Raw genomic sequence first — 19,234 nt, 5'->3', positions numbered from 1 at the left:
CTGATACCGGCAGCGGCATCTCAGGACCCACCCCCGACATCGGCCCCGATCCCCGGATCCACCTCTGACACTGCCTCGAGCCCCGATACTATCCCCGGTACCGATCCCGACCCGCTGTATCCACCCCCGGTACCGCCCCGAGACCAGGACCGGGACCCGGTACTGCCGGATTCACTCCGGTACTGGCACCGGCAGTCTTGCACTGCCCCCGGTACCGCACAGGCCTCCCGGGACCCATGCCCGGCTCCACCCCAAGCCCCGGCACAGGGACATGGTACCGGCACCGTCATCCCGGGACTGACCCTGTAGCAGCATCAGCATCCCAGACCCCGCTCGTGGTACTTCCTTGAGCCTCACTGTCGACCCCCGGTACCGCAGCGGCATTTTGGGACTGGCCCTCGGCACTGCCCCAATCCCCCGCTCCCATCCCTGGGACTGACCCCGGTACCGTGACCAACCCACGCTACCAGCACCGGCCCCAGCACGGATCCCCCCAGCCCTGCACCAGCTCCCGGGACTGACCCCGGCACCAACCCCCCCGACTTCCCTCCCGGGGCACCCCACAGGGGCACAGAGTGGTCCCCAAAAGCCTCCCTGCTGTTCCCTGTCCCCTGCCAGACCCCGCCGGTGCAGGTCAACCACATCCACAACCACATCCCCATGCGCAGCACCCGAGGGCGGAGCGGGGATTTATTGCCCGGGCGGGGCAGAGCGGGGTGGGTAATGGCAGCTGCGTGGGGCACAGGGGACACCCCGGGGACGCCGCTAGTCCTCGGCACTGCGCGGCTCCTGGGCCTGGCCGGGCTCCTGCGCGTCCCCCTCGGCAGGCGGCCGCGTCCTCTTGAAGAAACCAGTCTGGAAGGGCACACGGTGACAGTGATCCCACATTATCAGCCCCCCAGAGATCCCCGTGGCTCCACCGCAGGGACCCCATGACATCACTCCTGAGGGGTCCCCTGGCACCAGCCTCTGGGGACCCCACAGTGTCACCCACCTGGACTGCACGGTGTCACCCGGGCTGCTGTCCCCTCGTCCCGTCCCACAGCCCCCACGCCCAGCACTCTGTCCCACGTTTCATGGTCCCTCCGGTGCCGGTGAGGCCCCAGCACCGTGGTGGATGTCACCAGTGTCCCCAGTATCTCCCTGAGCCCACTCACCTTCCACATTAGGAGGATGAGGAGGGTGAGGAGCAGGAGCCCGGCCAGGACCCCCAGCACCACCCACCACACCGGCACAGCCCCCTCGGCCCCGGGGCTGGCGCGCACCACGCGGGTGTCGGTCTGCAGAGGGACAGGCGGGTGACACCCCTGCCATCACGGCCTGTCCCTGTGTCCCCACACCCACGCCAGCCCTACCTCAGCCTTGCCAGTGGGCAGGACCCGGGGCAGGACGCGGTAGGGCATGGCCGAGGTGTTGAACCACGCTTGTGACTGGATGAGGAACTGCGTCAGGAGGTGCTCGTGCTAGGGACAGATGAGGGGACAATCGCGGGACACATGGGGACCTGGCATCAGGGCTGCTGGCAGCTAACTGGGTACCCGTGACCCCACACATGGTATCCTCAGGGTGGTCTCTGGGGACCACCGTGCACGAGGGGACATTGCAGGGACGCCCTGGGGCCGCAATGCCACCGCATCTCCTCTGTCCCCAGGAAGGGACAGTACCTGCTGCAGGGTGTCCATCCAGAGCAGGGCGTGGACGCTGACCAGAGCCCGCTGGTCCTTGCCCAGGCTGGACACGTGGCAAGTGATGTCCACGCACGTGGCATTGTCGCAGTCCTGAGGGACACGGTGGGTGTTGGGGGACCCCCACGGCAGGAAACACTCGCAGCCCTGTGCCCACCATGGGCTGCAGGTGCCCAGGGTCACCCAAGGGATGCGGCCCCACCCTGGCACCCCCAGCCCGGATCCATCGCAGCCCGCAGGTGCCCAGGGCCACCCGCTCACCACACGGACGAGGTCCCCCAGCCCGGCTCCCGGGGGCGGCTCCGCCTGCCGGCGCTCCCGCTGCTGCCTGCGGTTCCCGGGCGCTGCGGCCGTCGGACGGGGGATCTCCAGCTGGAAGGGGACACAGGGGTGACACGCACCTCCCTGACATGACCCAGCGCCCGCCGGTGCGCAGTGATCCCGCAGCCCCTACCTGAGCGGGGTTGAGGGCGGGATGGTGGGAGCAGTTCATGCCCCCCTCGGTGCCCAGCTCCAGCAGGTAGAGCAGGACCTGGTCACCCAGCAGATGGGGGATGGCGAGGCTCAGGGTGACCCCGCTGACGGTGCCGGGACCTTTGTTGTGGAGCTGTGGGAGGACGGTGGGATCATGCCCAGCACAGGGGGTGACGCCAGGAAGGGGACAGAGGAGACATCCCCCAGCAGCCGTGGGTGCCATGTCCTACCTCATAGACATGCTCCACCTTGATGCCGTGGTCCTCAAGCCGCCGGCTGCCCTCCACCCAGTGCCAGCTCGTGGGCAGCACCGTGGTGGCAGGCAGGGAGTTGCTGATGGGAGAGGGGGGTCAGTGTCTCCCTTTGTCCCCCCATTATCCCCACGTGCCCCAGACCCTCACCCTCGCAGCTCCATCTCTGCCTCTGCCTCCACGGGCACTGTCACCGTCACCGATGCATTGCTGGGGCTGGGGCTGTTCTTGCTGTGGGGACAAGCGAGATGTGGGATGGACACTGAGTTTAGGGATATGCAGAGGACACTGAGCCCAAGGTGCCCGTGTCCCAGCAGTGGGTGGGAGACAGGCGGACAAGCAGGGTGTCACCTCCGCAGCTGGAGGTGGAAGGTGATGGCATCCCCCATGTCCTCTAGCCCAGACACGCTCAGCTCCATGTCCACGGTGATCTGGGGGACAGCAGAGGAGAGGGACAGGTGGGTGACCAGCCCCAATGGGTGGCAGGCAGAGCAGGGACCCCCTGTCCCCTTACCCGAGCCCCTGCTTTCATGGGGTTCCCCAACTCGCAGAGCACCACGTGGGTCCCATTCTCCTTCTTGGGGTTGCAGCTGAATTTCTCCTGTCCCTGTGGGGTGGGGACATGGAATGGGGACACATCATGGACCCCTCCATGAACCAACCACCCTAGAGTTCTATATGAGCTGAGGGCAGAGCTTAAGCCCCACACCCCAGACATCCCTGAACACCCATCACCAGTGGGGACCCTGTGGAGAGTGACAGCCACCAAGGGCAGAACATGAACCCCCAACCCAGGATCCCTGGGCACCCATTCCCACCAGACTGCCCCATGGAGGATGATGGAAATGAAGGACACAGTGTGAGGCCTCTGGCCGTCAAGGACACGGTTTGAGCCCCCCACCCTGAGCATCTCCCAGCACCCACCAGCACTGGGCACCCACAAAAAGGGTGACGGCCACCAAAGGCAGGACATGAGCCCCCCCACCCCAGACACCACCAAGAACAGAATATGAGCCCCGGCTAGCCCTGTGACCCCCCACTCGACACCCACTGGGATGCTGCTGCGGGCAGCCTGGTAGTGGGTGCCGGGGGGCAGCTGCACCCTCAGCTCGGCCTCGAAGGCGCCTTCGCCCGCGTTGGTGGCACTGGCACGCAGCGACAGCGCAGCCTCCGCGCCGATCAGCAGGCGTCGGCTGGGCCTGGGGACATGGGGACAGGGCTCAGGACCTCACAGGGACACCAAGCACCCCCTCAACCCCCCGGTGCTCACGTGTCAGCGGCCAGGTGGAGGTCGGGGATACAGAGGTTGTCATCACCACAGTCCTCCAGGATGATGTGGGTCTGGGAGGGGGACAGAGAGGGGACAGGGGGACCCCCCCATCCAGGGTGAGGTGTGGGAGGGGGAGTCACTGGGGACAGCAGGGGCTGCAGGGGGCCATCTCGGGGAAGGATTGGGCTGATGAAGGGGCCAGAGGGGACATCCCAGAGGGGAGATTTGGGACAGTGCAGAGTAGAGAGGAGACATTCCAGGGAGAGACGGGATGGAGGGGAGGGAGGTGACATCCCGGGGGTGACTGGGGACATCCCCTGAGACATGCCAAAGGAGGAGCAGGGACAACTAGGAGACATCCTGGGGAGGGATTTGGGATGGCAGAGGGAACAGAGAGGACATTCTCTGGGTTGGGAATGGGGACAGTGCCGGGTACAGAGGGCACATCCAGGGGAGGGATTGGGGACTGCAGGGTGAGCAGAGGGCAGAACAGGACAGACATGGCAGGGGGTGGCAGGGACAGTGTGGGGGCACATACCAGGGGGATGGAGGGACAGTGTGGGGGGTAGGAACCACACCCTCGTGGAAACTGGGGACAGTGCGAGGGGACAGAGGCAATGTCCCGGAGGGATGTTGGGGACACTGGCACAGGCTGGGGATCCCGGAGCTGGGCACAGCCAAGCTGGGGGTACCCACATGTATCCTGGCCCAGCTGCCAGGGATGAGCTCACCCTATGTCATCACGATGACGTCCCCCCATTGCCATGCCCCCCCCTACCTGTGCCTGCACCAGGGTGTCCCCGTAGAGCACCAACCCCGGGGCCTCTTTGGGCAGTGTCAGGGCCACACTCAGGGCCACCGGGCTCAGCTTGTCCTTGAACTCGGCCTCATCCTGGGGACATCCAAGAGCACTCTGGAGGGCGTGCAGTGCCCACCGCACCCCAGGGCCCCCACCCACCACTGCCTCCATCCCTGTTACCCACCCTCCTGGGAGAGGCAGACACTGTTATCCCTGTCCCCAACCCTGTCCCTATCCTGGCTGGAGACGCCACATCCCCGTTCCTGTCCCCCGCCCTCCACGGATTGTCCCCGCCCTCTGCCGCTCTGTCCTTGCGCCCGTACCCGCAGGTAGGCGGTGAGGTTGCTGCACACAGGGGGTGTCCCCGGTGCCACTACCAGCTGCTCCTGCCAGGACGCTTGGTGTCCCCGCAGCAGCAGGACCCTCCGCGACGGCCGGGGCTTCAGCCGGTCCAGCTGCAGCTCAGCCTCCAGCTCTGGTGGGGAACAGGAGGGTGGCGCTGGTGACACCCGCGGTGACATCCCAGTGGTGTATGTGTGTGACAGCGGTGCCCCCAGGGTGACACTGCACTCACGGATGCTCTGAGGGATGTGCTGGCCCGTCACGCTGACACAAAACACCACATGGAAGCTGCGGGGGGACGACAAAAACAGGTGCTCAGGGCCCTGTCCTGTGCCCACGGTGGTGCCCCATGGTCCCCACAGTGGTGTCACCACGGTAGTGTCCCCTCACCAACTGACACGGACACCGGAGTCGGGCAGGACACAGTCCAGGGTCTCAGGGTTCAATCCGTCGGGGACACTCAGCTGGGTCTTGGCCACCACCACGGGTAGTCCCCTGGGGCACGGGGACATTGCTGTGGTGCCAGGGGATCCAACAGGGAGCCCCGGGCCACCGCAGGGACGGGCACTCACTGGTACACGGCCACCTTGGCCGCCCCGTAAGCCCCCACGAGCAGATCTGCAGGGACAAGCAGCGGGTCGGTGCCGGGGTGGTGACACAGGGGTGGTGACACAGGGGTGGCAGGGCGGTGGCAGGGCCGTGTCGTGCCAGGGCTGTACCCGCGTAGCCGTTGCCGTCCAGGTCGGTGGCCCCACGCAGCGCGAAGCCGAAGGCGGCGGGGCCGGGGAAGGGGCTGTTGAGGCGCTGCGTGGGCACCGGCACCAGCCCCTCGCTCTGCCCGCGGAAGATGAAGACCTGCCCGCTGCCACTGTCACCCCCCTGCGGGGCGCCCACGGCCACGTCTGGGGACAGAAGGGACATGAGCACCCACTCGCGCTCCTCTGCCTCAGTTTCCCCAAGGCGCGGCAGCGGGGAAAGTCCTTCCTCCCCACCCCGCCGCGCTGTTACCGCCGAAGCCGTCGTTGTCCAGGTCCCCGAGGCTGGCGATGGCGGCGGCGAAGCGGCCGTAGGGGTGAGTGCCCGTCAGGGTCTGGGGGGGCCCGGCCAGGGGCTGCTGTCCCCGCGCCAGGTAGAGGTAGAGGCGCCCCAGTTCGCTGCGCTGCCCGTCGGGGCGCCGGGCCATGTACAGGGGCGCACCCACCAGCAGGTCGTCCCGCCTGTGCCCGGAGCGAGGGCAGGGTCAGAGCCCGCAGGTTTGGGGGCTGCGGGTACTCAGCGGTGTGCCAGGCACGGGGAAGCACCCCTGGGTGTCCCCATGGAGGAGGGGGGAGACGACTGTCCCTGCTCTCACCCGTCCCCATCGACATCGGCCACTGCCACCGTGTGCCCGAAGTACGAAGCCACCTGGAAAGGGTCCGGGTAGAGGGTGGCGCCGGGGGGTGCCAGGGGCGCAGTGTCCGGGCAGGCTGGGGGAGCAGGGGGGTGCCGGGGTGCTAGGGGAGGGGGCAGCAGTGCTGTGGAGCACCGGGGGTGCTGGGGGTGGCACAGGGCAGGGTACCTGCTCACTGGCGATGCCCCGCAGCCGGCGCAGGGTGTCCCCCGCAGTGAAGATCTCCACCTGCCCAGGGCAGTGTCAGACGCCGGGCCCAGCCCGGGGCGACACATGGTGGCGTTCCCTGGTTGTCCCCGCGGCCAGGCGCCGGCACCAGGCACTCGGCAGCACTCACCTCACCCCTCGTGTTGCTCTTGTTGGGGACCCCCACCACGTACTCTGTGAGGGAGGAGAGGCCTGAGTGCCCCCAGTGGGACACTGAGGGGGGGCACGGGGATACCCGCGGCGTTGGAGTGGGCACAGGGTTGCCCCTGGTGCGACATAGGGGCATGAGGGCACAGAGATGGACGGGCCCCCTGTCCTGACACAACCTGTCCATCCCCTCGAGAAGGGAAGCAGGGTCACTCTGGAGCCCCGGGGTGCCCCAGGCCCATCAGCCCCTGTTCCCTGCACCCCCCAGCCTTACCTTTGGTTTTGGGGTTGCCGTCAAACTCGCCCACAGCCACCGAGTACCCTGCACGGAGATGGGCACTGGTGACCCCAGGGTATCCCAGCAGGAGCTGGCAGTGGGGCAGGGTGCCCGTGCCCGCTTGCTCACCCCGGTACCCGTCCTCGTAATCCCCGAACACCGGATTTGTGGGGCGCCCGGGGCTCCCCAGCCACAGCAGGGACGTGCCGAGGAAGCGCCTGAGGATCTTGTCCAGCTCCACCGAGTACACGAGCCCTGGGGGGCACCGCGGCGGAGAACACCGGCACTGATGGGCACCCGCTGCCACACGCCCTGAGCTGCCAGTGCCACTGGCCCTTATGGGGTACCCCAACCGGGGCGCCCTCCTCCCGCCGTGCCTACCCAAAGGGACCCCCCGGGAGCACCAGCCGGGGTTGCAACGCCGGCAGGAAGGACTCACCCGAGAAGTAGTACCCGCCGGGGGCACCCAGCACCAGCGTCCCGTCCTGCGGGAGGAGCAGGCTCAGCACCACCCCAGGGCACCCTGGCATCCCCCCAAAGTATCCTCACCCAAGTATTCCCCACCCCAGTGTTTCCCATCCTGGCACTCCCACACCAGCATCCCCCCCACTCCTAGCACCTCTCGTCCTAGAATTCCCACTCCAGCATCCCCCATCTCAGCATCCTTACCCCAACATCCCCCGCCGCGACACCCAAGTCCCGTCCTGGCCACACCCTCTGCATCTCTATCAACACCCCACGGGCGCCGCCGCCTGATCTCCCCAGGGTGCCCGAGCCCCCCGAGTCCCCCAAGCCGTTCAAGTCCTCTCTCACCGGCGTGACAGCGGCGCTGAAGCCGATCTCGCAGTAGCGCTTGTCGTGCACTGAGGGCACAGGGCAGGGTCAGACGGACGCAGGGCTGGTGGCAACCCCCGCAGCCCGGTCCCCCCTCACCGTAGTTCGTCTGGCGGTAGGTGCTGGCCATGGTCTGGTCGCGGCAGGGCGAGTACCACACGGCGCGCCGCTGGCCCGGGCTCCGCACGAAGCAGGCGCCCGTCGGGGTGCGGAACGCCTCGTGCTGCCCCTCTATGGCGTTCCAGTGCTGCAGCGGGGCACAGACCTGGGCACGGCGATGGGACAAGCTGGGTGCCCACCCCGCCGCCACCCACGGCTGCCCACATCCCCCCCCCCGGATGCACCCACCACCAGTTTGCCGTCCCAGCTGGTGACGGACGCTCCCAGCCACTGGTGCGACTTGTAGGTGTGGAACTCCAAGGTGCTCTGGATCTCGCTCTCGTCCCCTGGGGGAGCGGGAGGGGGAATGTGCGGAGCTGGAACCCCCCCGCGCCCACCCCCCGCCCCACGGCGCCCACGCACCTGCAGTGTCGATGGGGAGCGGGTGGCAGGGGGTCTCGTCGGGGGGCCAGGAGCAGAGGAAGACGGCGCCGGGCTGAGCCACGCCGGGCTGGGAGGTGTTGGCACGGGGGGCCCCCACCGCCACGCCGGGCCTGGGCGGCAGAGCGGGTGTCAGGGTCGGCGGCGTGTGCCGTGCCCGACCCCGGTACCCCGGTGCCTCCCTACCTTCCCTCGCCCATATGGAAATCCAGGGCAAAACCGAAATAGCTGCCGGGGGGTCCCTCGTAGATGATGGGGGGGTCCTGGAGAAGCCCCAGCATGGGGGGCAGGCGCAGCCCCCCGAGGAGCAGCAGCACCCGCAGCAGCCCCATCGTCACCCCAAAATGTGGCCACAGCCGCCGTCCCGGGGCGTCCCTGCCTTATCTCGGGGGACGCAGCTGGGGACGGGGCCAGCGGGAAAAGGGAGCACAGGAAGGTTCCCCCCGGACCCACATCCGCTCCTGCAGGAAGCCAGAGAGGTGCGGGGGAGACGGATGCGGCCGAAGTAGGGCGGGGGACACGGTGACAGGGTGGGGGGACACGGCCACCGCAGCCTGAGCCTATCGCCCCCCGGGGCCGCAGCCAGCCCGCCGCGGGGGGGCAGTTTCGGGGTGGCTATTTCGGGGTCTCCATCTTGGGGCGGCTATTTCGGGGTGCAGGCAGCCCCTACCAGCGGAAGGGTGGCGAGGACAGCAGGGCACAAGGCCCGTCCATCGCCCCGATATCCCCTCCGCAGCCGGATGGAGCTGACAGCACTGAGGCCGCCCGCGCTGGGCATCACCCCCACAGTGGCCCCTTTGGGACAGGGACACCCCAAAACCCTGCCAGGGGAGAGGCAGCACCAGCGCTGTGCAGGGCAGTGGCTCTGCCAAGGGCGCGGGGGCAGGGTGAGGGCAGCCCACAGCCAAGTGAAGCCCCTGGAAGAGCCGGCGCTCGCAGCCAGGCCCGGGGCAGCCGCGGGGGCTCAGCCCTGCCCGCACAGCGGCGTCAGCCCCTGAACCCACTCAGAATTCCTTTAAACTCAGTTAAGGACTCTCAGGCTGCCCGAGATCTCCGGGGGCTCCTCCTGCCAACCCAGCACCAGTGGCCGGGAGAAGCCCCAGAGCATCTCCCTGGGAGGCAGCCCGTGTGAAACGGGGGCTTTGGGGGGCACCTTGGGCCCTGACGGGGAACACAGCCCCCGGAGCGGGGTCTGCTCCAGCCCTTCGGAGCAGCTGCAGTTGGAAGAGAGCGGGATTTGCCCAAAGCCGTGGCAGAGCTCCGAGGGGTGGGAAGGGTTTAGCTGAGCCCGGCTCAGCTCCGTGTCCCGGGAGAGGAGGACATCGGACTGAGGACATCGAGGAGGCACAGCTGCTCCTCCTCGGGAGGTCTCGGCCCCAGCAGGCAGCAACACCTCAACGCAGCTGGAGCCCACACCAGACCCCCTCAGGGCAATTCGAGTTCTTTCTTCTGTCCAATTGCTTAATTTCCTGATTCTTTCAGCACTTCTGCACCACCCCTCATCAGCCACCTCCTCCCAGGGCCACCGCCAGGGAAGGGCAGGTGGCACGCTGGAAGCCGACCCTGCTGGCATGCAGGGGGGTGGAGTTTTTTCCTTTAATCAAACCAGGGCTTTGGTTAAGAAAGGAGAAGCTGGTGCTCTATACGGCAGTTCCCCATCACCACACACCATCACATCTTTTTTTTCCACAAATCATTGGTTTATTAGAAAGGTTTTTTCCCTCATTTTACAGCATATATATATATTTATATATATATATATCTTATGTGACAAAGTTAAATACAGTCTGTTTATGCTCATTAAGTAATGACAGGTTAATTATTTTAGCGCTATCCTTAAGTCCAAAAACAATCCCTGCCCACAGCATGATGGGGCTGGGGCACGGATGGGCCCTACAAAGCTCAGCTCTGACAGTAACACTGAATTGTTCGGTATTTACAGGAAATTTGAGTCCCTTTTTTGTGACCGCTGTCACTCTGACCTGCTCCAATTTCTCGTTTACACGGTGAGGGAGCTCAGGGGGTTTTGATCCTTTGACTTTGCCTGGTCTCGTGCTGCACTCCAGGAGGGGACAGGGAAGAGGATGAGGAAGGGGACAGGGAAAGGGATATCACCATATCCCCACACTGCTCTCAAATCCCTCCCTGCAGCGGTGGTGGCCCAAGGGCTGTGACACCGGTAGTGCCCTGTGAGTGGGGACAGCAGCAGCTCACCCCTGCACGGGGGTGCAGAAGCTCCCACGGGCAGTGTCACCTGAGCCAGGTGCTGCAGGAAGAACTGGGAAATCCTTTATGGACCAAGTTGAGGTAACCTTGTGTGCAGGATGGGAACAGCCCCAAGGCTCCTCCTGGACCAGCAGGATCCACACGTTACTGCTTCCAATGGAGGGGGTGGGGTGGGGAAGAAAGGGAAAAAGAAAAAAAAGGGCTCTCCATACTCTGGGAGCACCCTGAATTCCTGCTCCTCCCCAGGCTGCTCCAGTGCCCATTCCTATGGCAGGGAGGAAAGCAGCATTACCTGCCAGAGCCACTGCTACCCCCACACTCCTCACCATGCCCAAGTCTCACCTGTTGATTTTTTTTTTTCTTCTGCAAAATTCTAAATGAAGATTTTTTTGTTTTTACATTTTATAGTACATAAAAACTTCAAAAATACATGAGCTTGATAAAATATACATGCTTAGCTGTTCTGCATCTAGCTGAAACTATAAATTGAACCTTTACAAGTGTCTTGGGTCACCTACAGCAAACATATTTACACAGAAGCCACCAGAACAAGTACCACTAAGAACTGGCTGTAAAAATATTATTGCGATATACTACAAATGTAACCTTTGATAGGAGCTACAAAAGCAGCATCTTTGTTTACAGAGTTCAGTGCAATTCTTTACATTAAAAAAAAATTCCTATAAATTAATAAGGAAACCATCAGTGTTACAGAGGAAAGAACACGCTTTGCATCCCGGCCGCGCTCCCCCATCCTCTGTATTGCTTCAATTCCTAACAGGATTTTCCTTCCCTCTCCCATCCCAGTGCCTCTTTCCCAACACCACAGAAGATGGAACTCAAGAGTGGTATTTTTTCCCCCTTTCAGGAGAAGAGTGGTCAAAGCCCAGGCTGGAATCCCAACCCCTGACCCGAGAACCTCTCTCCAGTCTGGGATATCCAGGCATGGTCCTGGTGCAGGAGAACACAGATGCAGGATGAAGAAGGACGGGAGCTCTGGGCACACACACAAAGTTCCTCCTCCTCTTTACAGTAAGATATTACTTCCAGCTTTGCTGCTCACACCAAGAAAAACCCATGTGTGCAGTGACAGAGACCAAGGAATCTCCTGCAATGCCTGAAAACTGAGGCCTCCAGTGCCTCCACAGCCAACAGCTCCTGATGTTGCATCGCCGATTACAAGCTGGATTCAATCACGCTATTTAATTAGATGACCTCATTAAAAGGATTTTTTAGAGATCTTATTAGTGTGTACGAAACCTCATTTATCATATACAAGGTGGCAGAAGGAAGATGACCAAGTGTGTGAATCCAGGGGGAAAAAAAGCCTTTCCAAGTGTCTCACTGTTCTAAAGGTGAAATGGTTCTTCCAGAGCGGTGCTGCTGCGTGCACGGAGGAGTCGGAGTGAGACATCCCTGGGATGCAGCCAACAGCCCAGCCCTCGAGCCTCCAGCTTCTTTGGCTGCTCAAGAGTGAAAGGAAATGCTCAGGCCTCACCTGCCCACTGGCTCAACTCCAACTCCTTCCTGAAACACCAAATATTCTCCTCCCTCCGAGGTTCCTTCATTTTGTCCTTCATGTGCCGTGACTGGGTGGATGCTGCAAGTCCTGTCCTGAGAAAATGGGGTGCAGCAGGGGGTGGAGGTGCAGGGCTGTGGCGGCAGCAGCGGCTGCGGGCCTCGGAGCCAGGAGGGTCGGGTAGAGAGCGTGGGGAACAGGGTGGAAGGTGAAGGGGCCCGGGTGGATGGCGGATGCTGGAATGATGTGGATCGGGTGGCTGGCCAGGAACGTGGCAGGGTGCCCCGGAATAATGGAGTGGGTCAGGTGGGACAAGGAAATGGGTGTCAGGTGTGGCTGGGGGATGTGGTGGACCTGAGCGAGGGGCTGTGGGTGCGGGTGGGGGTGGATGCCGATGGCGGCGGCGGCGGCGGCGGCGTGGTGCTGCAGGATGGCGTGCTGCACCGTTGTGATGGACGTGGCCGACGCTGCTGCCGGCTGCTGGATGTGGATGGGCTGGAGCGCGGGCGCAGCTGGCGCCAGGGCGGCCGAGGTGGGGAAGGCCTTGACTTGCTTGGCCAGCAGCTGCTGCTGGATGTGCTGCTGGGCGGCCTGCTGCAGCTTGCTGTACTTCTCCATCTCCTCGGGGGTGAAGGTGATGGGCTGGCTCTCCAGTGGGGCTAGAGAGGAATCTTCTCCCCCTTCCTGATCCCCTTCTATGCTCGGCTCCCCGCTCTGAGGCACATAGCCAGGAAAGTGCTCAACATCTGGAACTAGGGGCATCATACTGGTTTCCACTGGGACCGGCTGGTTGCCCCCATCCATAGGCTCCAGCCCGTCACCATCACTCGGATCCGAGAGGAAGCTGTGTGGCATGACCAGATCCCTGGAGCCAAAGCACTCGGGGAGTGCTGGTGCATCCAGGGGAAGGGACTGCATCTCCACAGAGGCTTCATCACATTTCTGCTCATCCAGAGGTTTGTCCTGAATTACCATCACCACATCTTCCAAGAGAGCCTGGCCAGCCAGCTGACCCTCCTCCATGCCTTGGGAACCATCCTCAGCATCTGACAGCTCCTGCTCCTCGCCCCTCTCCAAGCCAGACTCTTCGTATCTTTTGGAGTTTGGTTTCCGAATGGTTGGCAACTTCCCAATTAAGGGCAGAACCGGTTTGTTGCCTAAGGAAGGAGGCAGTTTGGGGCCAAAGTAGCCCTGGGGAGGATCTTTGAGCTTTATGCCCACCTTGTTTGCCCCTGACACCATCTCGTCACTGACACAGGGCTTCTTCTCAACCTTCCTGGACTGCACCTTTTCCAGGAGCAGCTTTGCAGTGACAGAGTTCCTCTCCTCAGGACTGCAGTCCCCTTCCGAGGCCCGTCCCGTGCCAGAGCTGCCACTGTTCTGGGAAAGGGATCCAGATCCTTTCAGATCCTCTCCTTTGCCATCCTCCTTCTTCAGCAGTGACCCTTCAGCTCGGCCTGTCCGGAAACAGTGAGGAGACTGGGAGCGATAGATCTTGGACCTGATGAAGTCCCTTCTGCCAGACCTTCGCTCCTCGGGGCTCTCGTGGCCCCGCGAGCCCTTCCGTGACAGGGACCTCTGCGAGTGGCTGCGGGTGCTGCGGCTGCGGTCCCGGCTATAGCTGCGGCTGCGCTTCCAGCTGCGGCCCGTCACGCTGCGGCTCCTCCTCTTGCTCCGACTGCGGCTGCAGCTGCTGCTGCAGCTCCTGCCACGGCTCCTGGACCTTGACCTGCCTCGAGGGTGGGTTCGGCTCCTGCTCCGACTCCTGGATCTGCTCCTGCTCGAGCTGTAGTCATCTTCCGATGAGGAGTATTTGCGCCGCTTCGAGCGGTGGTTTGAGCTGTTGTAGTCAGAGTCATCCTCTGAGTCCTGGGAGCGCTTGGAGTGGCAGCGGGAGCGGTCACTGTAGTCGCTGTAGCTGTCATCTGAGTAGCTCCTGTGGCGGCTGTAGCGGCTGTGCTCTGAGGACGCATCCGAGCTGGTGGAGTAGGACCTGTGCGAGGAGTGCCTGCGGCCCGAGCGGGAGCGGCTGCGGGAGTGCTCGCTGCCCGAGTCGTAGTCATCGCTGTACTGCGACGGGGACTTCTGGTGGCAGTGCTTGCCGGGGGAGCCCTCGTCGCTGTCATAGTCGCCGCTGCTCTGCCGGCTCCGGCGGCTGCTCCGGGTCTGGGACAGACCTGGGCAGCGCCTCCTTGCACCAGGCACCTGTTGCAGCTCAGTCTTGTGTCTTTTGCTGCCGTGCTCCTGGCAGGAGTTACCCCCGTCCTCTTTTTTACCGCTGCTTCCCTCCTCAGCAGACAGGGATTTCCTCTGGGACTCCTGGGAGCATCGCTTTTTCTTCTGGAAATGGCTGCAATCTTCAGACTGTTCAGGTTTCAGTGTCCGGTCTGACTCTGTCGAAATGGAGGATTTACCTTTTTTGTGCCTGTGCCTTTTCCGTTTCTTGGGTTTCTCTTCCCCCAGCTCAGCTTTCCGGGCCTTCTCCTCAGCTTCCTCCTTGTGTTTGCGTTTGTGTCTGCTGGACTTTTTGTGCTTCTTTTTCTTTTTGTGTTTATGGGACCTTCCAGATTTACTCTTACCCGTTACACTCTTACTGCTGTCCTCCCCCTCTCCCTTACTGACGTTTCCCAGACCAGACTCCTGTTTGCTCTGGGATTTGTTTTCCATTTTTTGAGCAGAACTGTTCCCTACACTTTCAGCCTCCTTGGATTTGCTCACCTCACCAGGTTCTGTGCTCTGACTGTTGTCTTTACAAAGCCCCCCTGGATCCTTGGATTTCTCAGCCCCTTTCCCTTTTGCATCCTTGTTACGGGAGAGCTTGAAGTCGAAGTACAGAGGATTGCAGCTGTAGGACACAGAGGGCTCAGCTTTGGTGAAAATGAGCAACTCTGAAGGCCACTGCAGTGTCGTGCTCTCGTCCTTACTCAGAACAGGGAAAAAAGGTCCCATGGGGTGCTTTGGTCCCTCTGAGCCATCTCTGCAGCCTGAGGCAGGAGGAGGAGCAGTGTCTGGCTCGGGGGGATTGCTCTCTGGAAGGTGCTTGCTCTCCTGTGTATTTTCATTCTCTGGGATGTCTTTTCGTTCTGTTTTGCCTTGCTGAGCTGCACTTTCAGTAGTACTCTGCTCCTTCTGCTGTCCTGTGCCCTCAGCAGCCTTTTCTGTGTGCTTGCTGGGTTTGGGTTTGGGGGAACTCCCCTTTTTCACTTCGTGCGCGTTTTTTTTGTTCACATTTTCTGCTTCTGTTTGCTCAGTAGCCTTCATGAAAAGCAGGAATTGAAAGTTGGGCTTTACTTTACAGTGGGCTGGGGGGATGTAGTGGTAATATTCTGGTTCCACGGCCGTTGGTCCATCTTCTCGTCTCATCTTCTTCAGCTTGGATAAGGTGCTGGCCAGAGCCCCGCTGTCCTTGTCGTGGTGGTCATCATCCTCCGCCTTGCCATCAGAATTACTGGTGCCTTCACCCTCCCCGGACTTCTGCAGGCTGCCAGCCTCTGAGGACCCCTTCTCATCACCTTTTGCCCCATCTGCAGAATTGGACTCATCCACATGGTCCTTGAAAACAGAAGCGATGGTCTCCAGCTTCACTGGGGTCTTCTTGGCGAAGGAAAAGGACACCCCAATCTTCTGCAGAGGAGTTCCCAGAGAGCTCTTAATGCCAAAGCTGATGGCCTGTGCCCCCTGGGCAGACGTCTGGCCTGGCATCACAGTGCCTTGTCCAGTGTTCAGGAAGCCTCTGTCCGTGGTCATCTCTGTGGGCTGGCCAGAACTTGTCTGGATGAAGGAGCCACTGCTGGCTGCGGAATCATCATCATCTCCACCTTCCTCATCCACAGCCACCGTGGTGGTCCTGAACATGGGCCCACTTCCAGGAGCACTGGAACAGGGGAAAGAGAAAACACAGCTGACTGGTGTCCCTAGCCCTCTGCAGGAGGATCCATCCCTCAGCAGAGACAATCTTAACATAGTTCAAGTGCTCTTGCACCCAGACACATGCATTAAAATATCATCAGACAGGCACTCAAAGTTTTTAATGACATTAAATTACTGAAGAAAATACCTATTGCTGGATAAAACAACATACTCTTTATGATCAGTTCAGTGAACTCCTACCAAAACCACAGCATGAACCCCAAACACAGTGTGAAGTTTTGCCCTCAAAGCCTGTGCAGTATCCTAGAGCAGGAATGCCAGCCCAGCCCAGGACTGCAGCCCCCAAGACTCCTGGGCTGCTGAGGACCACCCAGACTCACCACTCAGGCTGCCTCCTCTGCTCAGCCAGCTCGTGCAGGCGCCGCAGGGCTTTCTCCTGCTTCCTCTCATCTTTCCGGGATCTCGACGAGACATTGCGAGCAAATTCCCTTTGCTTGAGATCTTTCAACCTCTGAGGCAAAAGAAAGTAGGGATGAATCAGATCAAAGGTGTTTGTGGTTTATCCAAGAGCAGCTCTTTGCTGTAGCACTGGAAATTGTGGTGTCAAGCCCCTCCCCAGGGACATTCATTGAGCCAGGATGGAGCAACAGGATCTCAGCTCAACAAACCCCACGGAGCACACTGCCATCCTCCCAGCAGCTGAAGGAAAAAACAACCGGTGGTGACTTTTGGCTATGACTTCAAGTTCTGTGTATACCCCCTTCCAATCAACACTACTGGTTTTCTTTAGCATGGACAACAAAGCTGATTTCAAAGCAACAAGCAAATTCTGGAAGGAAAAGGGGAAAAGAAGGAGGATTGTTTACTTTGCTGCCCTTGCAGGGTGCAGATGTACTTGACAAACAGTGCATGACACAAGTCAAGAGCATGGGCCAAAGGACAGGAAGGATTAGCTGGTGCCAGAGTTACCCAGGAATGACATCTGACAAAAGCAATGTACCATTACATTGGAGAAGGAGCCAAAAATCACATGCAAATGATTTTGTAAGCAAATCCAGAATACAACATACACCACAACCAGTTACTTGTTTTCCTGACAGTAGTTCTGAGAGGGTCAAGAAACAAACTGCTCTAAAGGCAGGAGGATGTCTTGGGGTTGAATACTTTGAGGGGCAGAAGCACCATGTTCCCCAGAAATCTTACCACGAGAGAGCAAACCCAATCCCAAGGAATTTCAAACGTACTAATATCACTGAGGAAGTCTAGATAGCCAATTCTAATAGAATATAAGCATCCAAGGCTTCAGAACATTTTGGAAAGTCCTTGTCTCAGAGCACTAGGAGAAGAGGCTGCTGCTTTTCCTTGGAATACATATATATATATGTATGTTGTGGATATTCACATTTTTTTAGAGTGCTTTACAGAAGTTTAAGTAACAGAAAGCAACGAAGACAGACCTTGACCATCCTAAGGGGACTCACTGTTCTTTTTTTAGTGCACAAAAAAAAACCCATTTCAAAGGGCCCAGTTCCAGAACGCATCCTGTACCCAGCTTTTGGAAGAAGTTTCATGTTTTTCAGGCATTTCATGCAGGGCCTGGGAGACTAACAGGACTCAGAGCAGGAGTCACTTTGGAACAATTCTTGTACAGGATGTACAAATCACTGGTGAATTCTAAATACTTCTGGCTGGCTGACTCTGCCTCTTTCCTGGAGCAGAGTCAGACTGCCACACACAGAAACAGTGGAGCTGGAAACCAACCCAAAGCTCAAATTAGAGGAATTAAGCTAGCCCAATGTAAAGAGAACATTGCTTTGTGAAAAAGGGGGAGACTGGACAAGACAGAGGATTCTCTTACCTAATTGTATTTACTAAATGTGGTTGATTGTTACCAAAATCAGACGGGAGGACACACAAATAAGATACAACTACAGACACCAGCAGAAAGAAACTCACTCTTGTGATCTGGACTCCCAAATTAGATGGGTTTGCTTTCAATACATCAGCTGAAAATGTCACATCACAAAGAAAAAAAGAAAGTAAAAATATAACAAGAGTGGAAGATAGAAAAAAAAAAAAAACAACAAACAAAAACAAGCAAGCATTACTAGAGAGCTGTGGGGGAGTGTGCCAGCTATTCTACAGAGCAGGAATGGAGCCAGTGGAGCCACGGGACTGAGCCAGGGTCTGGAGCAGGGGGACACACATGGACACGCACGGACACAGCAATGATCCCACCTGGAACAGCAGAACTACTTTCACCAGGACAAGTAAAGGGCTCAAGGGTTTTGTGGTGTATGTTAAATGTTGAAGAGTAATTTTTTTTCCAAGAGGAAGGAAAAAAATATATATATAGATGGACTGAGCAACGCTATCAGCTTTTTCATGCTGATTTTGAAAGTGTGTCTGAAATGCTCTGAGAAGTTACAGCCACCAACAGCTGACAAAACTATTTAATGGGGGCTGATGCCAAGTCTGGAGATCACTCACCCATTTGGAAAAAAGTATGACCCAGCTATTTACACCAGACATGAACTGTGACCTTTTCCTCTCAAGAGGAAGGTGCAATGGTGCACTCAGAGCCCCCTGTGCCCCCACGCATGGTCCTGATCATCCCCCAGGACACAAACTGGGCTCAGAGCTGTTGGGAACCATGCGGCTGCCCCCAGGCTCTCCTGCCTCCATTACACGGCAATTTGAATGCAGACAGAATTAAATGCCTACTATTAAATGCTGACCTTTGTGTGTCTCTGCTCCCCCAAACCTCTCACTCTCAACACTTAACATTTAGAGGTGTGAAGTAAATTAACTACCCCAAAGCACTGTAACTCTGGAATATGACCCACAACAACTCCCAGCTGCACCCAAACCTGGGCCCTTTTAGCTGACAAACCACTGGCCCTGGTGTCAAGACTGCTGACAATCTGGGGAAATTTTTCTCCAAAAACTTCCAAAATTGGGGAAGAGTTGGTCTGGTTTCCAAAGGGACCAAGAGATCTCAAGGCTGAGTTTCTTTTTGTCACACAGGAGTCAGGAGAAAAAAAAGAGTCTTTCTGGCGAAGTACAGGATAGAAAAGCTCATAAATGCACCATGCCAGCTCCTTGGAAATGTAAAATACAGAACAGAACACAGCTCAGTTTCTTAGACTGACCTAAACCAACACACCTATCATCGGAAATTACACCAGGGGTGCAAGAGACCTGGCTGGACTGCATTATCTTCCCTAAATGCATCCTGAGGGAGGGAAAGGGGGGAAAACAGGAGCCCACACTGCTCATCTGTAAGAACAGCCTGCTGCAGGAATGAAAAATACCCAGAACTTCTCAAAACAACCTGTAACTCTCTCCTCACTTATTGTTTCAAATATGTCACTGAATCCAGTGATTGATCCCCTCAAAGACT

The 19,234-nt window shown here is 59.4% G+C and overlaps 2 protein-coding genes across 7 annotated transcripts in view; both read right to left on the bottom strand.

The window, feature by feature from the left end:
* Positions 1–671: 671 nt before the first annotated feature.
* ITGA2B (integrin subunit alpha 2b) lies at positions 672–8,599 on the bottom strand. Of its 4 annotated transcripts, XM_066336530.1 has the most exons (30): positions 8,403–8,599; positions 8,199–8,329; positions 8,025–8,122; positions 7,776–7,941; positions 7,656–7,705; positions 7,282–7,327; positions 6,972–7,097; positions 6,840–6,887; positions 6,549–6,592; positions 6,380–6,439; positions 6,173–6,225; positions 5,830–6,038; positions 5,541–5,723; positions 5,394–5,439; positions 5,212–5,316; positions 5,054–5,109; positions 4,803–4,954; positions 4,459–4,572; positions 3,681–3,751; positions 3,462–3,609; positions 2,925–3,017; positions 2,762–2,841; positions 2,561–2,641; positions 2,390–2,492; positions 2,140–2,292; positions 1,947–2,057; positions 1,665–1,778; positions 1,356–1,463; positions 1,158–1,280; positions 672–855 (listed from the first exon to the last, which is right to left on the bottom strand). In XM_066336530.1, exons 1-30 carry the CDS (start codon positions 8,546–8,548, stop codon positions 766–768), a joined length of 3,108 nt encoding a protein of 1,035 aa, XP_066192627.1. In that variant the 5' UTR covers positions 8,549–8,599; the 3' UTR covers positions 672–765. The 4 variants fall into 4 exon arrangements, with proteins under 4 accessions (XP_066192627.1, XP_066192628.1, XP_066192626.1 ...); XM_066336531.1 differs by lacking the exon at positions 1,158–1,280; XM_066336529.1 differs by lacking the exon at positions 672–855 and having other exon boundaries at positions 884–1,280.
* Positions 8,600–9,894: 1,295 nt separating this feature from the next.
* Positions 9,895–19,234, bottom strand: part of GPATCH8 (G-patch domain containing 8) — a 56,186-nt gene continuing 46,846 nt past the window's right edge. For all 3 annotated transcript variants that reach the window (XM_066336525.1, XM_066336526.1, XM_066336527.1), the window contains 2 exons: positions 16,212–16,342; positions 9,895–15,835 (listed from right to left, as the gene is read on the bottom strand). In XM_066336525.1, the coding sequence (XP_066192622.1) occupies positions 12,019–15,835; positions 16,212–16,342 (3,948 nt within the window). In that variant the 3' untranslated portion in view covers positions 9,895–12,018. The remainder of the gene's footprint in view (positions 15,836–16,211; positions 16,343–19,234) is intronic.

Source organism: Sylvia atricapilla, chromosome 27 (assembly GCF_009819655.1).
Source record: "Sylvia atricapilla isolate bSylAtr1 chromosome 27, bSylAtr1.pri, whole genome shotgun sequence".
NCBI lineage: Eukaryota > Metazoa > Chordata > Aves > Passeriformes > Sylviidae > Sylvia > Sylvia atricapilla.
Note: the sequence above shows the minus strand (reverse complement) of the source record. Positions and strands in the feature narration are given on the sequence as shown.

Excerpts from the sequence above, each read along its gene's own strand:
- ITGA2B (XM_066336529.1), bottom strand. The coding sequence starts at position 8,548 with ATGGGGCTGCTGCGGGTGCTGCTGCTCCTCGGGGGGCTGCGCCTGCCC. Across the intron at positions 7,098-7,281 it reads CGGCGGGTACTACTTCTCGG|GGCTCGTGTACTCGGTGGAG; the intron begins GTGAGTCCTTCC and ends GGTGCCCCCCAG. Across the intron at positions 5,724-5,829 it reads GGACAACGACGGCTTCGGCG|ACGTGGCCGTGGGCGCCCCG; the intron begins GTAACAGCGCGG and ends TTCTGTCCCCAG.